The sequence below is a fragment of the Conger conger genome, chromosome 3 (genome assembly GCF_963514075.1).
Source record: "Conger conger chromosome 3, fConCon1.1, whole genome shotgun sequence".
Classification (NCBI taxonomy): Eukaryota; Metazoa; Chordata; class Actinopteri; order Anguilliformes; family Congridae; genus Conger; species Conger conger.
Window position 1 is genome coordinate 45,174,956 of NC_083762.1, and position 26,409 is coordinate 45,201,364.

Here is a 26,409-nt window from a genome sequence, read left to right on the forward strand (position 1 = left end):
TCACGTGATTAATACCAGACATAGTAATCAGAGTACATTTTAAACTGCTGAACGATTTCACAGGTGATTTCACATCATTATCATGAATAACCAGTGCAAACTAGCTAGCTAGTGTTATTGGAAACCCTATTACTGTAACATTGCTACCTAACTTGTTTTACAACAGGTAAGGTCGGATATAATGTCTCATCATTTCATGTTTGTAAAGTTATACGACCGCAGATGAGCGTTTGATGTTTATTAGTGTATTAAACGTTTAAATTGCGTATTTTGGGCCAGTTAAACTAAAGCAATTTTTACTGCACTAGCCCAAGTGGCTATTACAAAAAATTCTAAAGTTCCACCCCTGTATATATGTAAAATTCTACCCTGTGTACATGTACACTAAACCAGTCTAATAAACTCTCTGCCTGTGATATGGAACAGATTGGAATTGATATTATAAATGGCTTCTCACACAATACTATCAATATCACATTTGGATCATCACTCAACATTTTTATCTCTACTGCTACTGTTGCACATTCAATTTGTCCAAGATCATAATAAATTAAGTACATTTAAGCAATAAATGTATCTTGATTTTCTTAAAAGTCCCTTTTGAGCAGATAATAAAGCAGTATTAAAGTACCACAGCCATTATTATAGGTTCAATAGCAGTCGTATCAACAAAAATGCTCCTTTTTAAAGTGGATTTGCAGATTCCCTGATTACTATATCTACTATATCTAAAACTGTGGGTGAACAAAATCAGATATACTTTTTTACTAGCAAAGGCAAAGACTGTTCAGTGCTCTATCATATTCTCATTTCCTGTCTACTCATGTAAAACCGGCATAAGTATAGTCCATCCACACACCAAAATTCTGTGGTTAAATTTTCTCTAGTCTGGTGGGTTTTAAATTAGAAAATGAGTGAGTGAAAGGCTAAGTACAGTACTCTAGGAAGAAGGAGAGTCCAATACTCACTATCACTGCTTGGTCCACTTTCCATAACGCCGTAAGGAGGGGCGAGGAGGCCAGCCATGCATTGGCGGTATTTCTACAAGAAAATGAAAGTGAATAAGAGCTCCAGACCAACACACATCTTCACAATAATTTTGATCATTAAAAAAAAAAATAGATGGGAGAGCTTATTTTGATTATCATTTCATGTCCCTGTCCATAAAACACATCCTTCTTTACTCAGTGAGTGGATGCTCTCTCACTTTTTATCTTAATGAACACAACAACTCAGGGTTATGTAATTACACAGCTGAGTCTCACAGCTGGCATGAAAAGGCACTCGGCTGCTTTATGATCGGAGCCCCATTTAGTGAGGACTTCAAACGGATCCAGAATGATTGCGATGTAAGCCGGATACACGCTCATAAAGGGTTCAGACTTTCTGGGATAATGGTGTTGGAGGTGGTTAAGAGACACCCATATATCCATAGACTGAGTCAGTGATGGATAAGATGAGCCTTGTTTCATCTATTGTCTATTTTTGTTTAATGGAGGAATTGTCTTAAGAGTGTCAATACAGTTAACTTGCATCATTGAATATCTCTAGAAGATTCTCTGCGCATAGACCCTCCTGTCTGTTACACACAAACATGCCTTAAAAATATAAAGATTACAATGTGAAAGATTATTATTGTATATGTGAAAAATTCTAAAAATACAAAATACATGTCGCAACGGACTGTCTTAATATTGAAATATCCAAATTAGTCAATTGCATTAATGATGAATAAATTGGCCAAATATTCTTTCGGCATGTTATGTGTTGCATAACATAGTCAAAAGCCATGGATGTCTCAGACATAAATTAGGACACATACAGGACTTTGGAAAGCGTGATGTGAACTGCATGACCAATTAACTAACTGAAATACAGAAATAATGGTTTATTTGACTGAATAAATAGCAGAATGTTTTCCAGAAAATATTTATTATATTTGCATTTCAAATATTTATTTAGACATTTAAATCACCATAATGCATTGCAATATTTTTCAAATATGGTGCTGGGGATTCACTGTACATTAAGTTTTTTGTTTTTTTTACATCTGGATATGATTCATAAAGCAAAGAATAATTCGAATTTCACTACCGTAACACATTTTTAACCCTATTCCTTCTTCTCCACATTTCTGTGCTTTAAGCAATTAAAACCATTGTTCACCAGTTACTCCGTAACAAATAACAAAAAACAACAAAACAAAAAACTTTTAGTTCTAATAAAGAAGTCTTGCTAAATCGCCGTAATATTAGCAATCCACCAAATGCAGGAGGCTTTTTTTTAAGGCAATAGAAGACCCAAGACACAATTCATTATGCCACTAAGTCTAGCCCTTCTGAACCTTAGGCCTTGCTTTGTGCTTGAACTATCTGCTGTCAGACTAGCAAATGTGTGTCAGACCATGCCCTAAATGCACTTGCATGTTGTGCTTTAGACTATGCAAATAGAAGTAAGATAGAACTAAGACTTTGAAAATAGAGACCCACAGTTTTAACTGAGATCTAGGAACGAAAAGCAGAAATTGGGTGGAGTAGGGTGGGTAACCTGGGTGTGGAGTAGGGTTGAAGAAGATCAGAGATACTGTATAGGAAGTGGCTAAACCATTAAGTGCTTTACAAACAAACATCAAGTTCTTAAAATCTATTCTAAAACTAACCAGTGCAGGGGAGCAATAATAGGTTTGAACTAGCCTCTTTTTTTGGTACCAGCCACTTTGCAGTGGCATTTTTGATAGCAGCCTAAAAGATAAAAGAAAGGGAGACAAAGGACACAAAGGAAGGCAATTGTTAACTAATTTATTTCAGAAAAAAAGTGGGCAGAACTTGCTAACGCTATTTAAGAATGGTTTGTTTTGTTGTTGAGAATGAAGGCAATCAGTGCAGCCAGGACAGTTCATGCTTCAAAGGGGAACACAGCAAACAGCAAACTGTGACCACCTACCTAGATATGTTGTTCATAGTTGTTTGTGTATCCAGCCACGCAAACACATGCAAATACATAGCTAACATTAACACTAAAATGAATCCCAAATGTATGTTGGTGTGTTGTACCACAGATGCTAAATATTAACACATATTTCAAAGAAAATTAATAACATATTAGGTTATTGCTTTCAATAATAATAACTTATTATATAAAGTGTTCTGAAAGTTAGGATGTCCCTTTTTCTCATTTGAACTGAGTGTTTACTAAATATGTAATTAAATAGCCAGCAAATGCGTGTGTGTGTGCATCATACAGATCTACATTTATTGACACTGCTGTGGCCTTTTTCAACAATGATAAGGAAATATAGACTACATTGAAACTTACTGTGAATGTCAAGTTAGGTTGATCAGTTAGGCTATAATTTGAGTTTTTAGCCCACATGAAAACAGGATGTGGACAGGTTAGTTAGCTGCCATAGTAGTATTGCTGTTGGTTTATACACTCACCAATCACTTTATTAGACAAATGTTTTAGACTTCTGCTGTAGCCTATCTACTTATAGTTATGACACGTTGTGGGGTCAGAGATTCTCTTCTGCATACCACTGTTGTAATGTGGTTATTTTACTGTCACCTTCCTGTCAGCTGTGACCAGTCTGGCCATTCATCTCGGACGTCTCTCATTAACAAGGCGTTTCTGTCTGCAGAACTGCTGCTCACTTGTTTTGTTTTTTTTTCTTTGCAAACTCAAGAGACTAGTGTGCGTGAAAATCCCAGCAGTTTCTCAGATACTCAAATCACCCCATCTGCTACCAACAATCATTCCACGGTCAAAGTCACTCAGATCATATTTTTTCCCCATTCTGTGGTTCATGTAAACATTAACTGAAGCTCCTGACCCGTATCTACATAATTGCATGCACACTGATTAGATTAGGCTGATTAGATAGTCGCATGAATAATTAGGTGTAATATAGTTTAAATGTTCCTAATGAAGTGTATATACAGTGGTTTCATGTTTCATTTGCTTTCGCAAAAAGAATTTTGCCTGCGGGGAAAAAATAATTCTGGTTCCGACAGTCCGCAATCGCGTTGCATTTTGGCCTATAACAGGCAGAGAGGTCACCTGTTGCAAGATGGTCATAATCCATAATGGTTTAGATTTTGCATTTCACACAACCGCCAAGTGGCAAGTGTGAGGGTATAGGGTACACCTTCCACTTAACCTTGTTAGCACTGGCATCTTGTATATAACTTTCAAAGATTTAAATCGATTTGTGCCATTGACCGTAATCTAATTATTTCGTTTTTATTGTTCTACTGACCAAGTACTGTTAAAAATTGTATGGTTAGTATGATGCTAACTACATCATACTAACCTCATATGGAGACCAGTAAAGGCCAACAACACAGTAGTACTTACTTCTTGTATGTTTTATCACCACTGCTGTTAAGTAAAAATGTTGACAAACTATGTTTTCTGTGAAAAATGTATTGACATGACATTAACAAACTTTATCATATATTGCTTGCAACATTACATTCCTCTCCGGCTTTAGAAGCAACAGCTAACATCAGTGAGCTAACTTGTATGTTTAACAAACATTTGTTTACTGAACGCTAAGTTTGTACTGGTGAGCTAACATTAACAACATCCACGTTTCTATAACACCACTCGTTCCGAATACATTGTATTATGGACTTTAAATTGTAGTCTGGACCAGCTCCACCCTGTACCACGTTTAAAATTTTATACGACTTTCGAAAAGAAAGACTTTAGGTCGGCTAACTCATAACCAGTACCAGCTCTCTTGTAGCGGCTCATAGTAATGTTGTAAACAGAGAAACTGACTTTTCTCTGTTTACATTTGGAAATGAGAAATGGCTTGGCTGCATTGAGATGGCAAAGTCTGTCTTTGAATTATACTCAGTACACTTGCAGTAAGCGCTGGGTAAATTGTCATGGTAGAAAGGAATTGTGAATGCATTCCTTGAACCTTAAAAATATGAAAATACTGCATATGAGTGAGCAAGTTATGGTTCATATTCACTGAAATATGGATGAGTTTTTATTATTACAATTAACTGGAGAAACCACTACTTCTGCTGTTATGGTAACCTCACTCACAGGCTCATCAAAACCTTAAACTAAATCTTCTTACAGTTTGCTCCTGAAAAGTGGGTCAGATACATTCCCACTTAGACTATATTATGAAGGCTACAGCTCATTAGACAGCGCAGTTAATGCATTGAATATCTTAATTGCAGGTGGTAATATCCATGTATCGGCTGGACTCTAATTAGAAAATATATTTAGTGCCATCATATTACCCAAAACAAAAATATTGTCTATTATCTCAACAATTAATATTACCCATCTCCCTAAATCATGGGCAATACATTTCAACACTTTTCCTTTAAATGCTCCCTTTAGAACTGGGGTCACTAACAGGCGGACCGCGGTCCGAGTCCGGACCCAGACGCCATCCCATACGGACCCGGACCAATAGTCAACAAATTATTAAATGATTTTTATTTTTTTATATTTTAAGCGGCACAGCTTTCGAGATTTTAGTTTACGGCACTGGATTAGTTGACCAAACCAATCGCGTGCGAGTCAACCCACCCACGTGATGCTACTCAGCCAATCAAATCTGTGCATTCAAAGCGATCAACATTGCGAGTGACTCTGAATGCAGATAGAAGAAAAAGGCGAGGCGAGTGACAGGCGAGAAGATTAACGATACAAGTAACGATACAGGGAGAGAAGACGGACAAGCAAGTGAGTGGGAGTCAGGAGATGTAAAATAACTATGGCGCTTTCTAAGACGAGAAAAGTAGACAGCGAAAACAGAGCTTTCAAGACGGAATGGACCGACGCATACATGTTCATTCTTCCTGTCGGGAGCACAAAACCAGTGTGTCTCATATGTTCAGAGACCGTGGCACTTATTAAAAGTGGCAATGTGAAACGCCACTATGAGACAAAGCACAAAGCTTTTGAACAATCATACCCACCCCATTCTGAACTGAGGTCCCAGAAAATTAGCAGTCTCAGAGCCCAATACGATCAATCCACCAGGATCTTAACACATTCATTCATTGCCCAACAACGTGCTCATGAATGTTCCCTCAAAGTTGCTTGGATTTTAGATCAACACAAAAAGCCCTTTACAGACGTAGGTGTTGTCAAGGAGTGCATGCGTGCATTACTTGAGGGTAAACAAAAAGAAGAGCTTTGTGACAAAATAAAGCAAATACCTATGTCAGCATCATCAGCCACAAAGAAAAATGAAATATTAGCCCAGGATGTGCTAGCCCAGCTGGATGAAGCCATTCATGCGTAGGATTGGCTGTAGATGAGTCCACTGATGTGTCTGACAATGCTCAGCTGTTAGTTCATGCAAGGTTCCTCAACAAAGACAAGAATGAGTTCTGTGAAGACCTGTTAGGTGTAACTTCCCTTCAGACCAGTACAAGAGGAGAGGACATCTACCTGGCCATTAAGGAGATGTTAACAAAGCGAGGAATAGATCCAAACCAGGTGGTTTCAATAACCACAGATGGAGCCCCTGCCATGATAGGCAGAGAGAAAGGAGCTGTGGCAAGAATGAAAAAGGACAATCCTGACCTAATCTCTTACCATTGCATCATTCATCAATCTGTCCTATGCTCCACCCTGTCAGATGAGCACGCTGAGGTGATGAACACAATGATGAAAATGATAAATTTTCTCAGGGCATCCTCTTCTTGTCAGCATCACATGCTCAGGGAATTCCTCAGAGAAGTTAATGCAAATGCTAATGATCTTTTGCTTCACAACAATGTGAGATGGCTCAGCAAAGGCAGGGTGTTGGAGCGATTTTGGTCCATCAGAAGGGAATTAATGGCTTTCTTGGCGGAGCTGACAAGTCAGAAAGCAACACACTTTTCTCTCTTTTTAAATGATGAGAAAAAGATGGATAATGTGGCCTTTTTGGTTGATATCACTTCACACCTGAATGAACTAAATTTGAAGCTACAGGGCAAGGGCAATTCAATTTGTGAACTGATGACAGCTGTCCGCTCCTTTCAGAGGAAACTTGAGATGTTCAAAGAAGACCTGCAGGGAGACTGTGCACACTTCCCAGCAGTGCAGGAACAGGTTCAGGGACAGAGAGGTGTGTCTTTTTTTGTTGACTTTGTTGATAAGCTGATTGAAAACTTCAGGAAACGTTTTGACAGCTTCAGCTTTGGAGAGCAGCTCACCATGTTCATTCAGAACCCATTTCTCATCACCGATGTCAGAGGGTTCTCAAAGGAAGTCACACAGCACTTCAAGTGGGCAAATGCTGGGCCTCTCCAGATGCAACTGGTTGATCTCAAAGCAGATGTGGCCCTGAAAGAGCAGTTTGGAAGAACTGACCCTGCCACTTTCTGGCTCCAAATGGTCTCTGAGACAGCTTTCCCAGGTCTGAGGAAAGTATCCCTGTACATCTTGACCATGTTTGGCTCCACATACAGCTGTGAGGCAGCTTTCTCCACCATGAACATAATTAAAACGAAATATCGTTCCAGCTCACCAATGAGCACCCGCACATGTGTATGAGAATGGCCCTGACATGATTTGAGCCCAGATTTAAAATCCTGGCAGGACAAGCTAGAGCTCAATTCTCTCACTGAATAACAGAAAGTGGGGAAGTGGAATATAAGAGGGAAAGAACGAGAAACTTTAAAATTGTTAAGATGTCTTGAGATCTATCCGTTGTAAAATTGGTTGAGACTGTTAAGTCGAGATGTGAAAGTTAAAGAAAAGGGAAACTCAAGCTGCTGCTACACTTTATTTTATTTTTTCTGAAATTAAATTGTGAATCTTTGTTTTAAGATTCACAATTTAGCCATTTAATTAAATTTAGCCATTTAATTAATTTTTAAATGTAGCCCTTCTTTAACTTGATGATGGAAGAAGATTGTACACAGGCTATATCTAAAGTAGCGTATTATGTTTCAATATTAACAATAAATGTTGTGGAAATGTTTTTTAAATGTATTTAAATGTATTTTCCTTCATTTAACAGTCCATTGTTGATTACAGGCGTTGTCATAACGCAAGTTAGACATTATGATGTTCCGGACCTTTGCTTGAGGAGATTTTCCCTAACTGGACCTCTTTGAAATTTAGTTGGATACCCCTGCTTTAGAATATCTACCCGGGCAGAACTGTTACTCGCATACGACAACCAAATATTGTCTCCCTATTGATTCTTCCAAAAATCTGATGTTAATGCATGCGTTTCTAGAGCAAAAGACCCAGTTGATCCTCTTAAAGGATGGTGAATAGCAAAAAGACTTTCAACCACCTTTAACTAGGCTGTGTTAAAGGTACAATAGGTAATTTCTGACTCCTAACAGTCAAGAGAGGAATTGCAGCAACAAAGACCCTCAAACCACAACGCTGACTTCCCACAGTCTATGAATAATGCGAAATATAAAGCGTTATTGTACAGTTCAGTGTTCTCATGCACTGTTTTGGAAAGCTGACAGTTACAAACGCAACAGAGCCTGCCGTCTTTTCTTAGTGTTCTAGAAAGAAAATGTTTGCGAACAGGTGACTGAATGAAATGTTGACTTTAGTGTGCTACACAACACTATTTGTTGTCTTTTTGAGGTTTTGACTTTAGCTAACCAACTATATTATGAGCAAGCAACGTATTTGGCTATGTAACTAGCTGGCTATATAGTCCACCACAAACGATGCAACTGTAAGTAACAGTTTGAGACAAATAAAAGTTTAGCTAAACACGCATGATTGAATTACATTGTCACCAGGGCGGAAGGTCCTTTCCTTCGCTCTTTGCTCACGTCTCTCAACCTGGGCTTGTTGTTTCCGGTGAATGGTCTCTTTGGTCTTTGGTGGTTTCAAAAGGTCGAGGTTGGTGTGGAGCTGTCTCTTTATGAGAAGTGCTGCAGGAGCAACTTGTGTGGTTGAGTGTGGAACATTCCTGTATGACAGCAGGAAGCTGTTCAGCCGCTGGTGGAGAGAGCCTCGTCCCTGTGAGCATTTTTCATTCTCTCAACAAATCTCTCAGCTAATCCATTGGTAGCTGGGTGATAGGGAGCAGAGCGGATGTGTTGTACTCCATTTTCCTCAAGGAATCTCTTAAACTCTTGTGAGACGAACTGGTGGCCGTTATCGCTCACCAGTTGTTCTGGAAACCCAAATCGACTGAACATTTTCTCTATGGTCTTCTCTGCTGTGGTCGATCTCATTATGGACACTTCCGGCCACTTGCTGTGGGCATCCACCACCACCAGGAACATCCTCTCCTCAAACGGGCCAGCAAAATCCACATGAATGCGCTGCCATGGTGCCTCTGGCATGCAGCGAACTTGTTGACATGATGTTCTTGCCGTCTCTTCAATCTGCCCATTGAGTCCAGGCCACCAAAAGTAGCTTCTGGCAAGCTCTTTAATGCAGACAATCCCACAGTGTCCCTCATGTAGCTGTTGTAGTAGCCTTTTCTGCAGCACAAGTGGGATAATCACTCTGCGTCCCCATAGGAGACATCCTGCCTGCACAGAGAGCTCATTCCTTCTTGTGAGGTAGGGCTTTAGCTCGGGGAGATCCATACCTCCTCTGTTGATCACTGCATCCATCGCTAGCACAGGGTCATTCCAGGTGTGTCTCTTCACTTGTTCAGCAGTGATGGGAGCTTCCTCCACTTGCCTGAAGTAGAAAATGCCAGCCTGCGATGGCTCAGCACGGTCCACAGGCAGGGGTAGTCTAGAGAGGCCATCTGCGTTTGCATGCAGCTCAGACTTGCGGTATTTGATGTCATAGTCATGGGCAGACAATAACAAGGCCCATCTTTGTATCCGTCCAGCTGCTAAGGATGGAATGCCGGTATGGGGTCCGAAGATTGTCGTTAGGGGCAGTGGTCTGTCAGAAGAACAAACTTTCTCCCAAAGAGATATTGATGAAACTTCCTGACACCAAAAACAATCCCCAGTCCTTCTCGTTTCTATTTGTGCATAGTTGCACTCGGCTTGGCTTAGTGTGCATGAGGCGAACGCGATAGGTCGCTCTTCACCACTGGGCATGATGTGTGAAACAACTGCCCCCACTCCATAAGGGGAAGCATCACATGCGAGTTGTAAGGGCAGTGTAGTGTCAAAATGTGTCAGCTTTTTTTGATTGCACAAATGCAACCTCACATTGCTGAGTCCATTTCCAGGCTTTGCCGTGGCACAACAGCTGGTGCAGTGGTCTCAGTAGAGAAGACAGGTTCTGGATGAACTTTCCGTAGTAGTTGAGGAGCCCCAGACAAGAGCATAGTTGACTCACATTCTGAGGCGCTGGTGCTTCCATGATTGCCTTGATTTTGGATGAAGCCTTATGCAAGCCTTCAGAGTCAATCACCTGTCCCAAATACTCATTACATTACATTACATTATTGGCATTTGGCAGACGCTCTTATCCAGAGCGACGTACAACAAATGAAGTCAAATGAACTCAAATGAAGACTGGAAAAACTCACACTTTGATCTGCGGACCCTAAGTCTGTATTCTTCCAGCCGCTGCAGTGTGGCATCCAGGTTCTCCAGATGCTCTTGCTCTGTTTTTCCGGTGACCAGTATGTCGTAAATAACATTGGACTCCGGCTAAGCCGCTCAGTATCTGGTCCATCGCACGCTGGAAGAGAGCTGGAGCCAATGTTATTCCAAAGGGTAGTCTGCAGTATCGGTAGAGGCCCTTGTGAGTGATTATCGTGAGCAGCTTTCTCGACTTCTCTTCGACCTGCATCTGGAGGTAGGCTTGGTTGAGGTCAATTTTGCAGAATTTTTGTCCTCCAGCCAAGCCGGTGAACAGACCCTCGATGCGAGGAAGTGGATAGTGCTCAGCCTCTAGCACTGGGTTTATGGAGACTTTGAAAACTCCGCAGATTCTCACCGAGTTATCTTTTTTTATTACTGGCACGATCAGAGTGGCCCATTCACTACGGCTGATCGGCTCCAGCACCCCACTCTTGACCAAGGATTTCAGCTCTGCTTCGACTTTTGGCTTTATGGCGTAGGGGACTTTGGTCTGTCAGGATGTTCAGGTTGACTGTTATGTCCTTCATTTTTCCAAGTTCCTCTTTGAACACCACAGCATGTTTGTTCAGGACAGTTGTCAGATGTGATTCATTTCCACCCTTGCACAGCTTGTGAATCGTAGGTCAGTCCAGTCTAAGTTCCTCAAGCCATGAACGCCCATCAGAGATGCCAAGTTTCCCTCAACCACGTACAGTGGTAATTTAGCTGTTTGCCCATTCACCTGGACTGTGACGTTGATGACGCCTTTGGTCGGCACTGACTCGCCGGTGTAGGTTTTCATTTTGAGACTGGTTGGTTGTAATGGAAGGTGCTGCAAGGTTTCTTTGTACACAGCATAAGACACCAGGGAAACTGCTGCACCAGTGTCAATTTCCATGTGCACTGGTCTTCCCTCCAGCAGCAGAGTTTGCCAGTATCCACTAGGACCTCCCTTTACTGACAGTACACATACTTCTGCCTCATCTAATGAACTGTTGGCCTCAGCCGTTGTTTGGCTTGGCTGCACCCTATGTACAGACTGTCTCTTTTGGAATCTGGGCTTTGGCTTTTTGTTGTCCTGTCTTGGATTTTTGTTCATTCCCTGACTTTGACACGCCCGTTCAATGTGCCCCTTTTCCCCACACTTCCTGCACTCCACATCCTTACTCCAACACTCAGCAGCAAAATGTCCTGTTTTGTCGCATTGGTAACATTTGCTCTGAGCTCTCTTTTCATCAGCGGAGTTTTCCGCTGCTTTCACTGAGCTGATGAGCCGCCCTGGCAGCTAATTCCATCGACACTCTAATTTCAATAGCTTTATCCAATGTAAGTGCACTTTCAGTTAGCAGGCGTTTCTGAGAAGCTCCACTCCTCAGGCCCCACACAAGCCTGTCCCTTGAATTCACAATGTTCGGCTAGCTTTCTTAGGCCAGCTACAAACACTGCTATGGACTCCCCTTCCTCTTGGTTCCTTTTATGGAAGCAAAAACGCTTAGCAATCACCAGGGGCTTAGGTGAAAAGTGAGCTGTTAAGGCAGCCACTATACTTTCATAGCTTTTGGTCCCGGGCTTGTCTGGCTGGACCAGGGCACGTAGCAAGTTATATGCTTCTCGCCTTCAATTCCATTTTCTTTAGCAAAGTACTCAAAACGTTCTGTGTAGGAGTTCCACTACTCCGTATTTTCATCAAAGGCACCAATGCTTCGTAGTATCCCTGTCATTTTAGCCTCATTAGCTACTTGTTAGCAAGTACTCACGCTCCTTTGTTTACTGATTTCACTGCCAACATTGTCGTCCTCCCAACGATGAAGCTAATCATCCGCTAGCCTCATTCATGGAAAACAGTCCGCTCTAAACTTTTCTTTACAAGCATCGAAACACACGCAGATCACGATAATCCTCATCGCCACTTTGTTGTATATTGCCTGAGTTTTATTCCAGTTTATACTCTAAGCTATAACATTAATCAGACGGAGATGGACTTGAACAATACAAGGACGGTCGTCCATTTATTTACTTCCAGATACAACATGTGACCCGGAGGTCTCTTTTTAATCAGAACTGTTAGTAAGGGCACTTGCCAATAGGTGGCAGTAACAGAGTATAACGCCCAATATCACAATATATGACACTTTCCTTTGCCGATCTGGATGAAAACCGTGTTAAGATGGGACAAATTTTCCCTTCATCCCTCCAGCCTATGCTGTGACTGATATCAGTGTGGAAATGAAGCATTTTGTCCGCTTCAGTGATAATGGTACGGCAAATGTTGACGATACGCTGCTTAACATCCTCTCACTCTGCTTCAGGCAATCCACACAATTTGAAATTCCATCTCCTCTGATACCGCTTGGCCTCATTCACCTTGTCTTCTAATTCTGAAAGTCTTTTTGTATGGTCTGCACTTGCCTTAACTGAACATATTTTTTCATTTCCTGAACCTCTTTAAGAAGGAATTGAGAGTTCCCCTTTAAAGCTTCAATCGTGTCTGTGTTCGATTTAATCATCTGTGCAAGACCTTCCACGCATTCTCTATTTTTTTTCTGCCAACATTCTTACAATGTTGTCTTATAAACTCACCAAGTATGGGCTCCATCTTTCCTTTTTCGGATCCGGAGTACAGGGAACAGCATTTGGAGAGTCAGCACCAGGCCTTGCATAAGAATGCATTTCAGCAGAGGAGACTATTTCCAGCTCATGATTTCTGGGTTTGTCATTATTTGATTCTGAAAAGAGTTGTTTGCATTTTTTATGACATTGATACAGTGGCTAAGCTACAACAAATAGCAAACTAATGCTGGAGCAACTATCCAGGGACAGATTAAAGTTCCGAATAATAGTTCAAAACCCACTGTTCAACATATTTCTATTATGCATAAGTGTTAAATAACTGTGTACACATGAGAAAATGATTTTGTTTTTAACCACAAAAGAACACGCCTGCATTGACCGTTATCTTGAACCACCATTAGTCATACACTCAGTGAGCACATTTTTAGGTATTCATTAGACTTATTAAGTCTTCTGCTGCTGTAGCCTATCCACTTCGAGGTTTGACGCATTGTAGGTTCAGCTAGATGTTCACACTCATACACTCCTCTTCGCAGCTGGAAACATTCAATTTGCTTAGAATGTCAATGGAGAAATTTTCAGAGTGGAACCCTCTGCTCCCAGATCCTTTTTCATATGAAAACAGGTCAATACAGCCAACTAGCACACTCTGCCCTCATGAAAATGGACACTTCAGCCATGGAAAAAATGTAAAAGAAGTGCTACTAAATAACAGGAGTAATTGCAGAGCTCTGAAGTGACAGAACATGACAGGCTACCAGCATGTCATTAAGGGCAGACACACCTACAGTACCAGAGCATTATGGGTGACGTTGTCATCATATGGTTGCCCAGGCTAAGCAATGCTCTTGTTTCAAGAGGGAGAGGATGAGAGCGAGAGCCCTGCAGCTAAACAATTACTGTAAATTATATTGGCTTTTCCAAAAGATGATAAGATTACCAGGCTGAGTGAAAGGCAGATATCAGATATCCCCACAGCAACATATTCCAGCCCAGATAGACATTTGCCCATGATTGGCTTGTTTTTAAGTGGTCTGAGGGTGATCAGATGGCAGAGGCAATTGAGCGACAGTTGACTGGCTTTGTACTGTGAATCAAGTTCTCCTCAAATGCAAAAACCCCTCACTACAGCTTTCAGTTGGTAGCCCATTTGGAAGCATGCGATATGTTTAAAAGCATGCATTATGTTATGGTATTCATAATACCATATGCTTCTAATCCTAAATACAAATTCCATGTCTCAAATGCTGGAAATGATTGTTATAATCCTAACTGAATGTGACATTATCTATTTGTAAATAGCCAGTCTGCTGGGAACAAGCATGTGCATAATTACTGAACATACTTCCCGGTATCACCTATCAAAACTAAATCTCAGTTGATTTCCAGCAACAATTGTCACAATTTGACCTCAGCAAGAATCTTGAAATAGCAAATGAGTTCAAGTCCTTACAGCCCAAATGTATTTTTCAGGATAGGTAAGCAGACAACCAATTGCTGTGTCAATGATTTTTGCCTGAAATGAAAAATGAAATCAAACCAATTGTGGCATAAAGCTGGGATGATGAAATCTCTTGCTTGTAATCCCATCATGATGGCAGATTTAGGCGTTTACAGTCTGAGACATTGTTCTCTGTGCTAAAGACATAAAAAAGATATTAGAAGGGTCTGTTTTAAACCTAAATAAATGGCATACAGTGAGTTAGGTATTGATACATTGGTACAATTTTTGTTCTTTTGATGCTGTAGTCCAGGATTTAGATTGTCACCTTTAATTTCGGTAATTGGAAAGTCTCTTCAATCAGGTGTATTCAATCGCTTGATTAGTGTATGTATAAGAATGATTTCAATGTATCTGGTTTTTATTCCAAGATTTTGATTGTTATTGTTATTGGTCTGTCATCATGAGGCCCGGAGTTGTGCCAATGACAGTCAAATAAGCCATTATGAGGTTAGACATAAGAAAAATAAACAATAAAAAAAAGACATATGTCAAATAATAGGCTTACCAAAATAAACTGTTTGGAATATTATGAAAAAGAGAGCACAGGTGAACTCAGTAATTGCAAAAGGGCTGGTAGCCCAAGGAAGACCACTGGAGTTGATGACCGAAGAATAACCCTGTGCAACAGATCAGAAACACAGGAGGCAGGTGTGGATGCATCAGTGACTCTCTGCCAAAAACTTCACAAACCGTTATGTTCCTGAGTCTGTCTGTTAGTTTATTATCGTTATTCTTCTAATTTATTATTTTTCATATCATATCTGGTCTTCTGTTTATTTATACATTACTATTCATTGCATTTGTCATTCCCATTATGTCTGTGTCTGAATGTTTCCAAGACAGAGTCACTCCCCTGTCTGCGTGCTGCACTATTCGGGTGGTTTCGGTAAATTCCGGGTTTCAACGATTCCAACCCAGTCTCACGTTTCCTTACTTCCTGCTTTCCTGCTAGTCCATGTTGTATAGCACTAAACTAACGAATAACGATATTGTACAGTACTAATTATATTAACACACTTACTGTCTATCTAACTAATTCACTAACAGCCACTAGTTTGGGGTAATTTAGACTTAAGCACGTAACTAATTTACTAACGTATCTCCAGTTTAAATTCTGTCCTGTAACTCCGGAGTCTGAGGAGTCTTGTTAAGAGCAAGCTGTTGAACAGGGGTCAGAGAACCCTGAATCATGATTGGAGAATGCAGCTCATGCAGATATTTAACTGCTTTCTTGCCAACTATCTGGAGCTCAAATAGAAGGCTGGCATGTTGGCATGCTTTAAGGCATGCCATCTCTGCTTTAATTTCTTGGTTACTATGAAGAGCAAGACTAATCTGTCTGAGAGAATTAGGTCTTGTGACTGACTGTACAAGTGACCCTCCCCATTGATAAGCGAGGAAGCTTCTTTCCTACAATCAGTGAGGTTCATCTGATTCAGGAATTCTACATAATCAGGTTCTAGGCCTTGGGCTAAGAAAGAAAGGAAGCTTTCAAAAGATATGGGTTCCACATCTACCGCAAATAGAGCACACAGCTAAATCAGGAAATCAGTAACTTGAGAGGGAACTCTAGAAGTTAACAATTGCACAAGGCCTTGGGCCTATTGGTGCAGTGGCAATAGGATTCATGCACTATCAAACACTGCAATGAAACAACAGCAAATTTACAGAACATGTTAGCATGTAGCAGCAGCGAACACAGATCTTTCATTGCGTCTTTCAACACCGACTGAGCCATCAGAAAATGATTGCATGTAGGAACTACAGCGCAATCATTACAAATGCATTGCCACAACCCAGTGTGCGTTCCTATTACACCTATTATCCTCTTCCCTAAGTAGGAATTAAGAGGCCTCCAGAACAATGCCATTCTGAAACAGACTACCAAAGGCTACAGCCTCACCATCCTAGACCCCTATGTCTTCTGAGCACCTTAGTTGCTGGGTCATACCTGTTGGTGCTCCACCTTCTGTAACCACCCAAACCCTTTCACCAAGGTTTCTTATGTTTTGGGACCACGTTTCACCGTGCAACTTCAGTGTTTTACATTATGTTTTGTTATGTGTTTTAGGCCAGTTAGGTAATTATTGATCAATGTCTGGATGTGTGTAAGTCAATTATGAACTGTGTAACCTGCAAAATGAACTTCAGGAACTGTGGACTTTTGTGCTCTCAAGAAATCTTCAGCCCCATCCTGAGACTACAGGAGGGGATGTAGGGACCACATTTCCCAGGATTCCATAGTGAACTTCTATGATGTTTACATTTTCATCTCTCTCTTTGTTCTCTCTCTGCTGCAATCTTTATTCTCTGTTCACGCTTCTTCAACTACGTCTCGCACTCCTGCAAACACCAAGAACAAACTACAAAGGATATCAAAAGCCTAGAATCAAGACTTGATAACGAAACTTTCTTTTACCTGCACTAAAGTACACCTGATTAAGCGAACTGTCCAATTACATTTGGTCCCCTAAAATGGGGGAACGATGTTTAAAAAGGGATGCAATTCCTGGGCTGGTTCCAGAGCTGGATGGACAACCACCATCTAAAGCTCAACCCAGGCAAGACTGAAATGATATTCATCCCTGCTAATACCTCTCCTCATCTGGATCTCTCCATTTCCCTTGGGGATGCCACACTCACGCCGTCACCCAGTGCAAGGAACCTCGGCGTGGTGATGGACAGCAGACTGTCCCTTTCCGAGAACATTGCGACGGTGACCCGGTCTTGCAGGTTCTTCCTATACAACATACGGAGAATCCGCCCCTTTCTCACCCCCTACTCGACCCAGCTCCTGGTCCAAGCGATGGTTCAATCCCGCCTGGACTACTGCAATTCCCTCTTGGCTGGCCTCCCAGCATCCGCCATCAGACCCCTCCAACTTATCCAGAATGCAGCAGCTCGTCTGGTCTTCAACCTTCCCAAATACTCACACGTCACCCCCCTGCTTACTTCCCTCCACTGGCTGCCTGTCATGGCTCGCATCAAATTCAAAGCATTGGTGCTAGCCTTCCAAGCAGTTAAGGGGTCTTCCCCAGCTTATCTACAAAAAATCATCAGACCCTACACCCCTGCCAGACCTCTTCGTTCAGCCTCCACAGGCCGCTTGGCACCTCCCCCTCTCCGAACCTCCACCTCACGCTCACGACTACTGTCTGTTCTGGCTCCACGGTGGTGGAACGAACTCCCCGTTGAGGTCAGAACTGTAGAATCTCTCCCCACCTTCAAGCACAAGCTGAAGACACACCTCTTCATGCAGCACCTCTCCCCATCCCTCCCTACCTCCCTGTGAACCTTAATGGTTGTCTCTGTGACTTGCTTTGTGTATCGGTATTTTTAGTTGGCTAGGTAAGCAGTGTTTGTATAGTTAACTTTGGTAACTTTTGCTCTGTTGTTTGTTTCTTTGTTCAAAAAAAAATAAAAATAAATAATAATTGGCCCTCGTCCTTATCTTTGTTGTACAGGTAGCAGTTGAAATTGTACTTCCCTCTAGGGTCTTTCAGCAAACTTATCCCTGGTTATGGGTATGCACTTTGTTGTATGTCGCTCTGGATAAGAGCGTCTGCCAAATGCCAATAATGTAATGTAATGTAATGTACACTGATCACCCAAAATGGATGTATGTACCTACCATGAAATTAAAGGTAATAGTTTGCAGTTTAACATCATATTCATAGCTTCATTACAAATCCAATGTGCTGGAGTACAGAGCCAAAAGAACAGAAATCGTACTACTGCCAAATTCTTAAGGACTGCACTGTACATCTGTTTTGGATTGTTTTTAAATATAAAAAATGTGGGATATCCTATTTACTTTAAAAGTATGAGTAGCAGGCAGCCTCAACTACTATTGCTACTACACAAAAGGCAGAAATGTTAAGGCTACATCAGTATTTGTTATGACGCGTGACTCTCCACGCCATAGGGCGAAGGTGTGAGAGATTTAGTCACCTACCCTTTTCATTACTGAGTACATAAAGGCGCAGAATGACTCCCCAATCAGCCTTAGGTGTGACAACGAGAGAACACTATATTTCTGTGTGAAGTAAACTGAATTCTGATGTGGGCCAGTCACTTCACTAAAATGGAGAGAGGACTAACTTTCATAACAGTAAAGTCACTCCTAAAAACCTTTACAACCCTTCAGTGAAAACACATCTTGGAAAGTACTGTCCATATGTTCTAATACTGTCCTATACAGGCAACATCTGCTGCTAAGAATTAACAGCAAATGAGATGGAGAACTCATCATTGGTAAGTCCTTGGTGAATCTATAAAACACTTAATGCCACTAATTATTCCCCAAAATTGAGTATCTTGGGTTAAGGCAAGATTGTGTTCAAATAAAAAATATAAATGCCTTGTCATGAATGCCTTGTCAGCCAATGAATTCACAGAACACCTACTGCCACATACACCAATCAGCCACAACATTAAAACCACATGCTTAAACCAGTTTTTTCATGAACTGTATAAACTTGTCTATAAACACTTAATATTTCATTATATGATATGTGTAGTTATAAGCAGATAAGCAGATAATCATAATAAATAAATACATTTTTTAATTAAAATCATTATCTTGGTATGTACTGGTGTTCATGATCTATCTTAACAGGAGCTCCAGGACCTGTAGAATTAAAAAAAATAATAATAATAAAGCCACCGCCATGTTTCGAAATGCATGGGATATTCCTACATAAATTTCACCACATGCAGTCCCATGTAATTCCAATGGAGGGAAGGAAGGGTGAAACTGATGTAGGATTAGATGCCATTTTTAAATAGCGTGGGTGGTTTTATCATCATCATGAACACCAGTATGTACCATGTTTCCATTTTAATTTAAAATGTAAAATTTCCATTTAATTTTTACATTTTCATTTAATTTTTTAATGCAATTCACTTATGATTATCTGCTTATATAAGTACACATATCATCATACTTATGTGGTTTTAATGTTGTGGCTGATCAGTGTATATTTAATTCTGCCTATAGTTGCTGTCAAAAATATGTTTGGGCAAGTATAAATATAATGTTACATTATAAAGTATATAAATGTTGAAAATCTCATTAAAAATGTATAATAAAAACATGCTTGTGCATATTTAAGTCTGGGTAGTACTTCACAAGTGGATGCACAATATACTACATATGCTGAATGATTTGCCAGGATTACATATGGTTCAATATATACAGGTGGCTCTTCAGTAACTGCCAAGCTAAATACGTCTCATAAAGGTATGAATATGTATGCTTGCAAAGTTTCTCTGGTCGTAAATTATCAGTGCAGATAGCATAGCAGTTAAATAAGACGGCTTTTCCAAAGTTTTAGAAAAACCTGTTTAACTCACCCGGGAGCGGAGAGGTATCAGCACCCCATGCAAACTGACAGATAATACGTAGTCTATCAAGAGATGTGTGATTCTCCAGAAACAAGGGTCATCTCTGTATCCTCTTTATCCTGCTGGAACATTGACAAAGACTGCCCAGTGCACAACGGCTATTCTACATAGTGCATGGGAGTCTCAGCTCCAGATCCCCCACAAAACCCACAGCTCATATGCAATGCGTGAGCCGGGAGCCAGAAGAAGCTGACTTCCCTCACGCATCACTTACTCTGTGATTACTGTATTCCAATCATCGCGGCCCACTGGGTACACTTTCTCTCAGACATCACTCCACTGGAAAAGACGAGAGCACACAGAGGCTCCTGGGGTTTTGAAAGACAATGGCTGCAGAGAGCTACATCAATTCTAAAAAATATTAAGAGGTAGTAACACTGAACACTGATGTGTACTTTCATTAGACAAGTGCTTTTATAAAACAGGCTGGACAAATCTTGCAATCTGATTAGTTAATACCCAGATAGCAAGGTGGTCCACTGTCTGAAATTGGTAGACATCCCGCTAAGCTGGAGTTTCCCAATAGTCTTGAAAATGGACAATGTATTTCACACACAATTTCAAGACAGCTCATGAAAATTTCAAGAGTGTTTCCCAAAATATGTTGTGAAAATCTTTCAAGAGCTACTCCAAGAATTATGTGAGTTGACTCTTCAGGCATTGGCAGCGGGTGTGTTTCTCACTCAGGAAGGCACCACGTCTTTCCAAGACACTTTGAAATAGGTGAATACTAATGACTTTTTAACCCTTTCCACTTTGTCCCCCTAGAGCAGGGGTCGGCAACCCTGGTCCTGGAGAGCCGCAGGGTGTGCTGGTTTTCGTTTATGCCTTAATACCAGCAACTGATTCATACCCCAGAAACCAGGTGAGGCGAGTTAACTGTGTAATCTACTGCTTTAATCGATCAATTAAGTGCTGAGTAACGACAAAAGCCAGCACACCCTGCGGCTCTCCAGGACAAGGGTTGCCGACCCCTGCCCTAGAGGGTAATTTCCATCTATTTCGACTTGTCCTATAAAAGTATCAATATCTCAAAAACTATTTACTGCCACAAGAAAGAAGCTTGTAGCATTCCAAAATTTGAGACAGAACAAATCTATGTCATAATACATATGCCTTATGTTTCTATAGTTTGGATGGTTTGAGATCAAGGCCCAACCCACGACTACTTTATATGTGTGCAGAAACATCATGTCAACTTCTGTAAAAAATATGATAAAGATAACTCCAGGCATTCAGATTCCACATGAGGTCTCCCAAAACCGCACCGATGTCCCCAAATGGAAACTGTGATAATTCCACAGGTAATTTAGGCTACTGAGGCAGTTTGACTATCCTTTTGAATCAACAAAAATTTAACTTCCAGAAGTACTAGAACACAAGATCACTTTCCCAAAACTGCTAATGTCTAAAAAAAAACACACATTTGTGGTAGACTAGCGGAAATAGTTTTTAGATACATTATTTTTTCTAGGCTAAATGATTTGTCGGGGATTTAACATGCCACATGCAATACTTGGGAGTCTCACGAGTTCTCCCAGGGTGTCCTTGAAAAAAAGCAACGCGCTTTTCATGTGTGAGTGGCATAACAAATTCAAAACTTCATCAAGAATTATTAACAAATCTGTGTTTTGCGAGTAATGTTTTAAAGTATTTTTCGATTTACTGATAAAAGTCAGTAAGTGGCCGCTGGTTTGGGGGTGGGAGCTGGAGGATAACTGGGCTTTGGCACCGATGAGTGTACAAGAAGGATTTTTCAGAAGCTACTGGAGAACTGAGGGCCCGTGGTTACCTCCAGGGCAAGGCCGTGATGCCGGAACACATGGAGGAACAGGAACTCTGCTGTCTCATTGGAGGATAGGTAGGGCTATGAAGTGAACAAACTTGGAAAATCTGTCCAAGATGGTGAGGACCACAGACATTCTCTTGGAGTCTCCAAGTCAGTAACAAATTCCAGGGCAACATGAGACCAGGGCCGATGTGGCAGAGAAGAAGTCGTCCAGGTAAACAAAGTTCATGTCTCTCAGGACATCATTGATCAGGTTCTGGAAGACTACAGGAGCATTACTGAGCCCAAACAGTATGACCAGGCAATCATAGTGGCCATTATGGGTGTTGAAGACCATCTTTCATTCGTCCCCCTCATGAATGCAAACAAGGTGGTAGGCATTACGAAGGTCTAGCTTGGTGAAATACTGGCAGTTTGGACGGGAGGAGAAGGCGGAGGAGATCAGCGGAATGGGGTAGCAGTTCTTCACCGTGATGTCGTGAGCCCTCGGTAGTCAATAAAGGGATGGAGTCACTTTTCCTTCTTCTACACAAAGAAGAATCCAGTGCCAGCAGGCGAAGAGGATGGATGGATCAGACCAGCAGCGAGGGAGTAGACAATAAGAACTGACACCACCAAGGGGGAGTGGAGCCACAGTCATAGGACCTGAGACAGGGAGCAGGCTGATGACTTGCTGAAGACTTGACCAATGTTGTGATAGATGGTCCCTTGGACCCAGTCCACTTGTGGGGTTGTGGCGTAGAAGCCAAGGTCTGCCCAAAACCACAGGAATCAGGGGTGAATTCATCACGTAAAAGGCAAACTTCTCTTGGTCGTTCCCTGAGATCAGGAGGCTGACAGGAGATGTGACAGTGTTTACTTCAGCCAGGGGGATGCCCGTAAGAGCATTGGTCTGGAGGGCTTGTGTGAGAGTGGTGTTGGGGACTCCCTGCCAATGGACCAGAGTCAGGCAGATGAAATTGGCGTCAGCTCCTGAGTCAAGGAGGACCTGCACCTGGTGTCATACCCCCTCCCAGGAAATAGTGGCGTGCAGGGTGGATCGGGACTTCGAGAGGGATGAATCAATGGAGGCGCCCATCAATTGAACAGGGAGGTCCTGACAGGCGCCTCCATTGATCCACCCATCACAACTGTCCATCTGTCTTTTACCGGGTAGTTGCTGATACGATGACCCGATCTGGTGCAGTAGAGGCAGAGACAGCCTCGTTGCTTATGTCATCACCCTCTTGTGCTCTCCCAGCCAGCAGGGTGATGACGTAAGCAACCCTGGAACACTCGGTCGGGAAGGTGGAAGGCTGCAGCTCGAAAATCAGGAAGGATCTGCAAGCGTCAGATTCTCCAGCGTAGTGCTCAGGTGGGGGCAGACGGGGTCCCGGGTGGGCACGTATGGGCTTGGGAGCAGGAACAGTCGGGGACTGAGTAGCTTGGGTGCACGCCAGGGTAGCCATCTGGTGATGTAGATTTGCCACATCTTGGTATCGTGCACGCCCAGCCTCTATCCCTGAGTCTCAGAGCTTCTTGGGTCGGGTTTGCTGGGTTCATACTTGGCCAGATTGTTCTGTCAGAACAATGAACCCAATCAGGAAACCACAGGAATTCCAATTATTGGCTCTCGGGCGGGTTAAACAGGCGAAGGTTGATGGCTGACAAACAGGTGTATAGCAGACAAAACAGTTACAGTAAACAATAATCCATGCAAGGGTTCGGTAACAATGCAAACAGGTGCAGCAAAAAAAATTCTGTACATAGTCACAGGCAGTTTGATAACAATACAGCAGTCCAAAGATAATCAGTAATGAAATCAAACGACTCTAACTGGTAATCCAAACAAAGTCCACGAACAGAAGGAGAATCCAAAAGGCATTGGTGGAAAACAAAACTGGTCAGTAGACAATACTGGTCAGACAGAGGAAACGCTAGATAGAATGGCAGGAGCTGGCACTGAACAAACAAAACAGACTGGTATATATAGAACGGATGACAAGGGGAAACGAGAATCAGGTGTGCATGACAATCAAAAAGTGGGAAAAGGAGAAACTTAAGATAAGTTTGAATGACCAGAAAATAGATTACGGAAAGCACAGAGGGAAATAAAAGGCGAAACGCTGTGCAATTGTCAATCACCATGCTAACAGGATATACCATTTGAAAGCGTTAAATTCATGCTTCTATCTCTATAAACTATTTTAAGATGCCCTTATTTTAGCAATTCATTTTGTAACATGTCAGTGGCAAAACAAGCGCGGGGGGACCTCCCCTTCTCTGCATTTTGGAAATTCATATACTACAAGAAATAAGGTAATGTCAGTGTCCTCTTCATTGCAAGCGCCCAGCAAACCAACTGCATAATAATGCAATTCCAAAACCGTTGATAGAATGTCCATAGAATTTCTCTGGAGGGATGACCATTGTTGGGTGTTTCGCCATTGCATACTTCTACAAATGTACTTAGGAATGTGATTGTCTACATTTTGTATCGGCTCTCTGAAACAGAATGAACCCACATACAAGACTAGTATCGGTAATCCAGTTGCACAGTAAAGGCGTGATCCCCATCTGTGAGCAATAAATACAGTATAATTCCAGCTCCGTGAAGAACCGGCTAGTAGTATGGTATTGAAGTAACGACTGCGAAGCATTTTAGCTCAAGACATTACGTTTCCAACGATGTATAGTTTGTTAGGCTTGCATAAAACAACAGCATTTTTCTGCTTGCGTAACGAAACGAAATCAGACTTTATGGCCAAAAAGGTTGACATTTTAGAATGAAAAAATTGGAATTTTCATTTTCATTGACGTGAGCCTATTTCATATTAGCGAGTATCTAAATATATTTAAATATTGACAGCTTTCTTGAATGGTGTGTGAATGCCCTTAATGCAAAGACAATTGGCTCTGTTTTTCTTTTTACATTTAGATAACCATTTGAATTGTGCTACCTTTATAGTGTGGAAATCCCAGTTTGTGTTATTAATTTTGACACAAAATGTACATACATGAATGGGAAATAAAAATAAAAATATAGAATTTATATAGAAAGTTTTTTTGTTTATTCAGATCCCATTGACTAATATTAAATTTGTAAAGGTCTGAAACCATTCGGTGTGACAAATATTCAACAATAAAGGAAATCAGGAACAGGAAAAAGACTTTAAGCACTGTAGCATTCCAAGTATTTGCATATTACGCTGCCATATAGGCCTGCTAACTAAAACAACAATAACAGGCATGCATTCTTCAAGTTTCAAATGCAGAGGGTAGTCTGTGGCACTTTTTCTGCAACATCCCAGATGCTCTCTTCTAAGCAGTGTAGAAAATAGCACACAAAATAAAATCATGATAAAAGACGTGTATCAATACTGTGCATTACATTTTTAGTGGACAGAAATTGGAAACCCACTTATTTTCATAGTCACAAACTTTTAGACTAAAATCAGAACCAATCAGAACAACCACATGTTCTTTATGTTCCATAAAGTCTGTCTATCCATGAAAAAAAATCATACCAGAGGGCAAACATGTACTTACACAACAGAAGAGAAAATGAAAACAGTTAGCCAACCAAGCACAGATCTATGTACAATCACTGCACGACAGACAAACAAAGGACAACTCAGACCAACCTATCATACAACCCTGTTTCCTCAGGACATGGCGTGCCCTGCATGTATTCCATTCAAGATGTTTATCTACAGAACAAAGAGGGTCTGGTCCCAGTAAATTTAAGTGGTGCTTCAAAATAGCCACTGTCCAAGCCGGAGCGGGGGTTTGACGCACAATCAAACAATCGTGGAGATCCAATTTCAAGTTGAAACAAAAAATGCATTTTATTCTGCTTAAACATTGAACAACAATATTCTCCAAATTGACTTTTTACAATAAACAAAAATAGACTTTGCTTTGGCCTTTTTTGTGTGTTTCTTTCTTTGTATCCTTTCTTTTGTTTGTGTGGTCAAAAAACTATTCCGTCTCCCCGTCTCCCTAGGACTAACACAGGTGCCGCAAATTACTTGGCTGATTAAATAGATGCAGTTGCGGCTCCGGCCAAAAGGGGGAGGCTTACTATAGGTAGACAAATAATAATATCATATATAATATCAACTCATATCATTATGGCTCCAACATACCGGCCCCTAATTGTTAACATCATAGCAAAACAATTAATCAATCATAATTTAATGGAGCCAATAAATTAAACATAACACACATCATAATTCATGAATGTTCCAGAATGTTCAAAGTCCATATATGTTTAGGTTCTACGTGTATGTAGTTATGTGTAGGTGGAATACAGCAGTCCAGGGGTCAGAGGCGTGCAAGAGGGGGCAAGAGTTCAGGGGTCAGGGGCATGTATGTGCATGTGGATGTATAGGGCTGGTTTCTGGGAATCAGGGACTACCAGCACATAACTCCCATAGGTGCATCTTGACCGTTGACTCTGGAAACCTCTTAATCTTAGCTGGCTGAGATTAGCCATCTGCCTCCAGTAGTAGACAGAGTTTATCAATTGGTCTCTGCAAGATGTTGGTCTTGGTTTTTACTAAAACACTCCGTATAAGACCTTTGGACCCTAACAAGGTCTTCACTACACGGCCCATAAGCCATGAGTTCCTGGGTGCCATGTTATCCACTATGACGACAAGATCGCCTAGACA

The 26,409-nt window shown here is 41.3% G+C and overlaps 2 protein-coding genes across 4 annotated transcripts in view; both read right to left on the bottom strand.

The window, feature by feature from the left end:
• rapgef4a (Rap guanine nucleotide exchange factor 4a) overlaps window positions 1–26,409 on the bottom strand; it is a 122,292-nt gene that overhangs the window by 62,271 nt on the left and 33,612 nt on the right. For all 3 annotated transcript variants that reach the window (XM_061235011.1, XM_061235013.1, XM_061235012.1), the window contains one exon: window positions 969–1,041. In XM_061235011.1, coding sequence (XP_061090995.1) covers window positions 969–1,041 — 73 coding nt within the window. The remainder of the gene's footprint in view (window positions 1–968; window positions 1,042–26,409) is intronic.
• On the bottom strand, window positions 8,548–11,286 carry LOC133125106 (uncharacterized protein K02A2.6-like). Its single transcript, XM_061236832.1, is given in 4 exon segments — window positions 8,548–8,598; window positions 8,988–9,796; window positions 10,602–10,995; window positions 11,227–11,286. Coding segments are annotated over 4 exon segments (1,314 nt in total).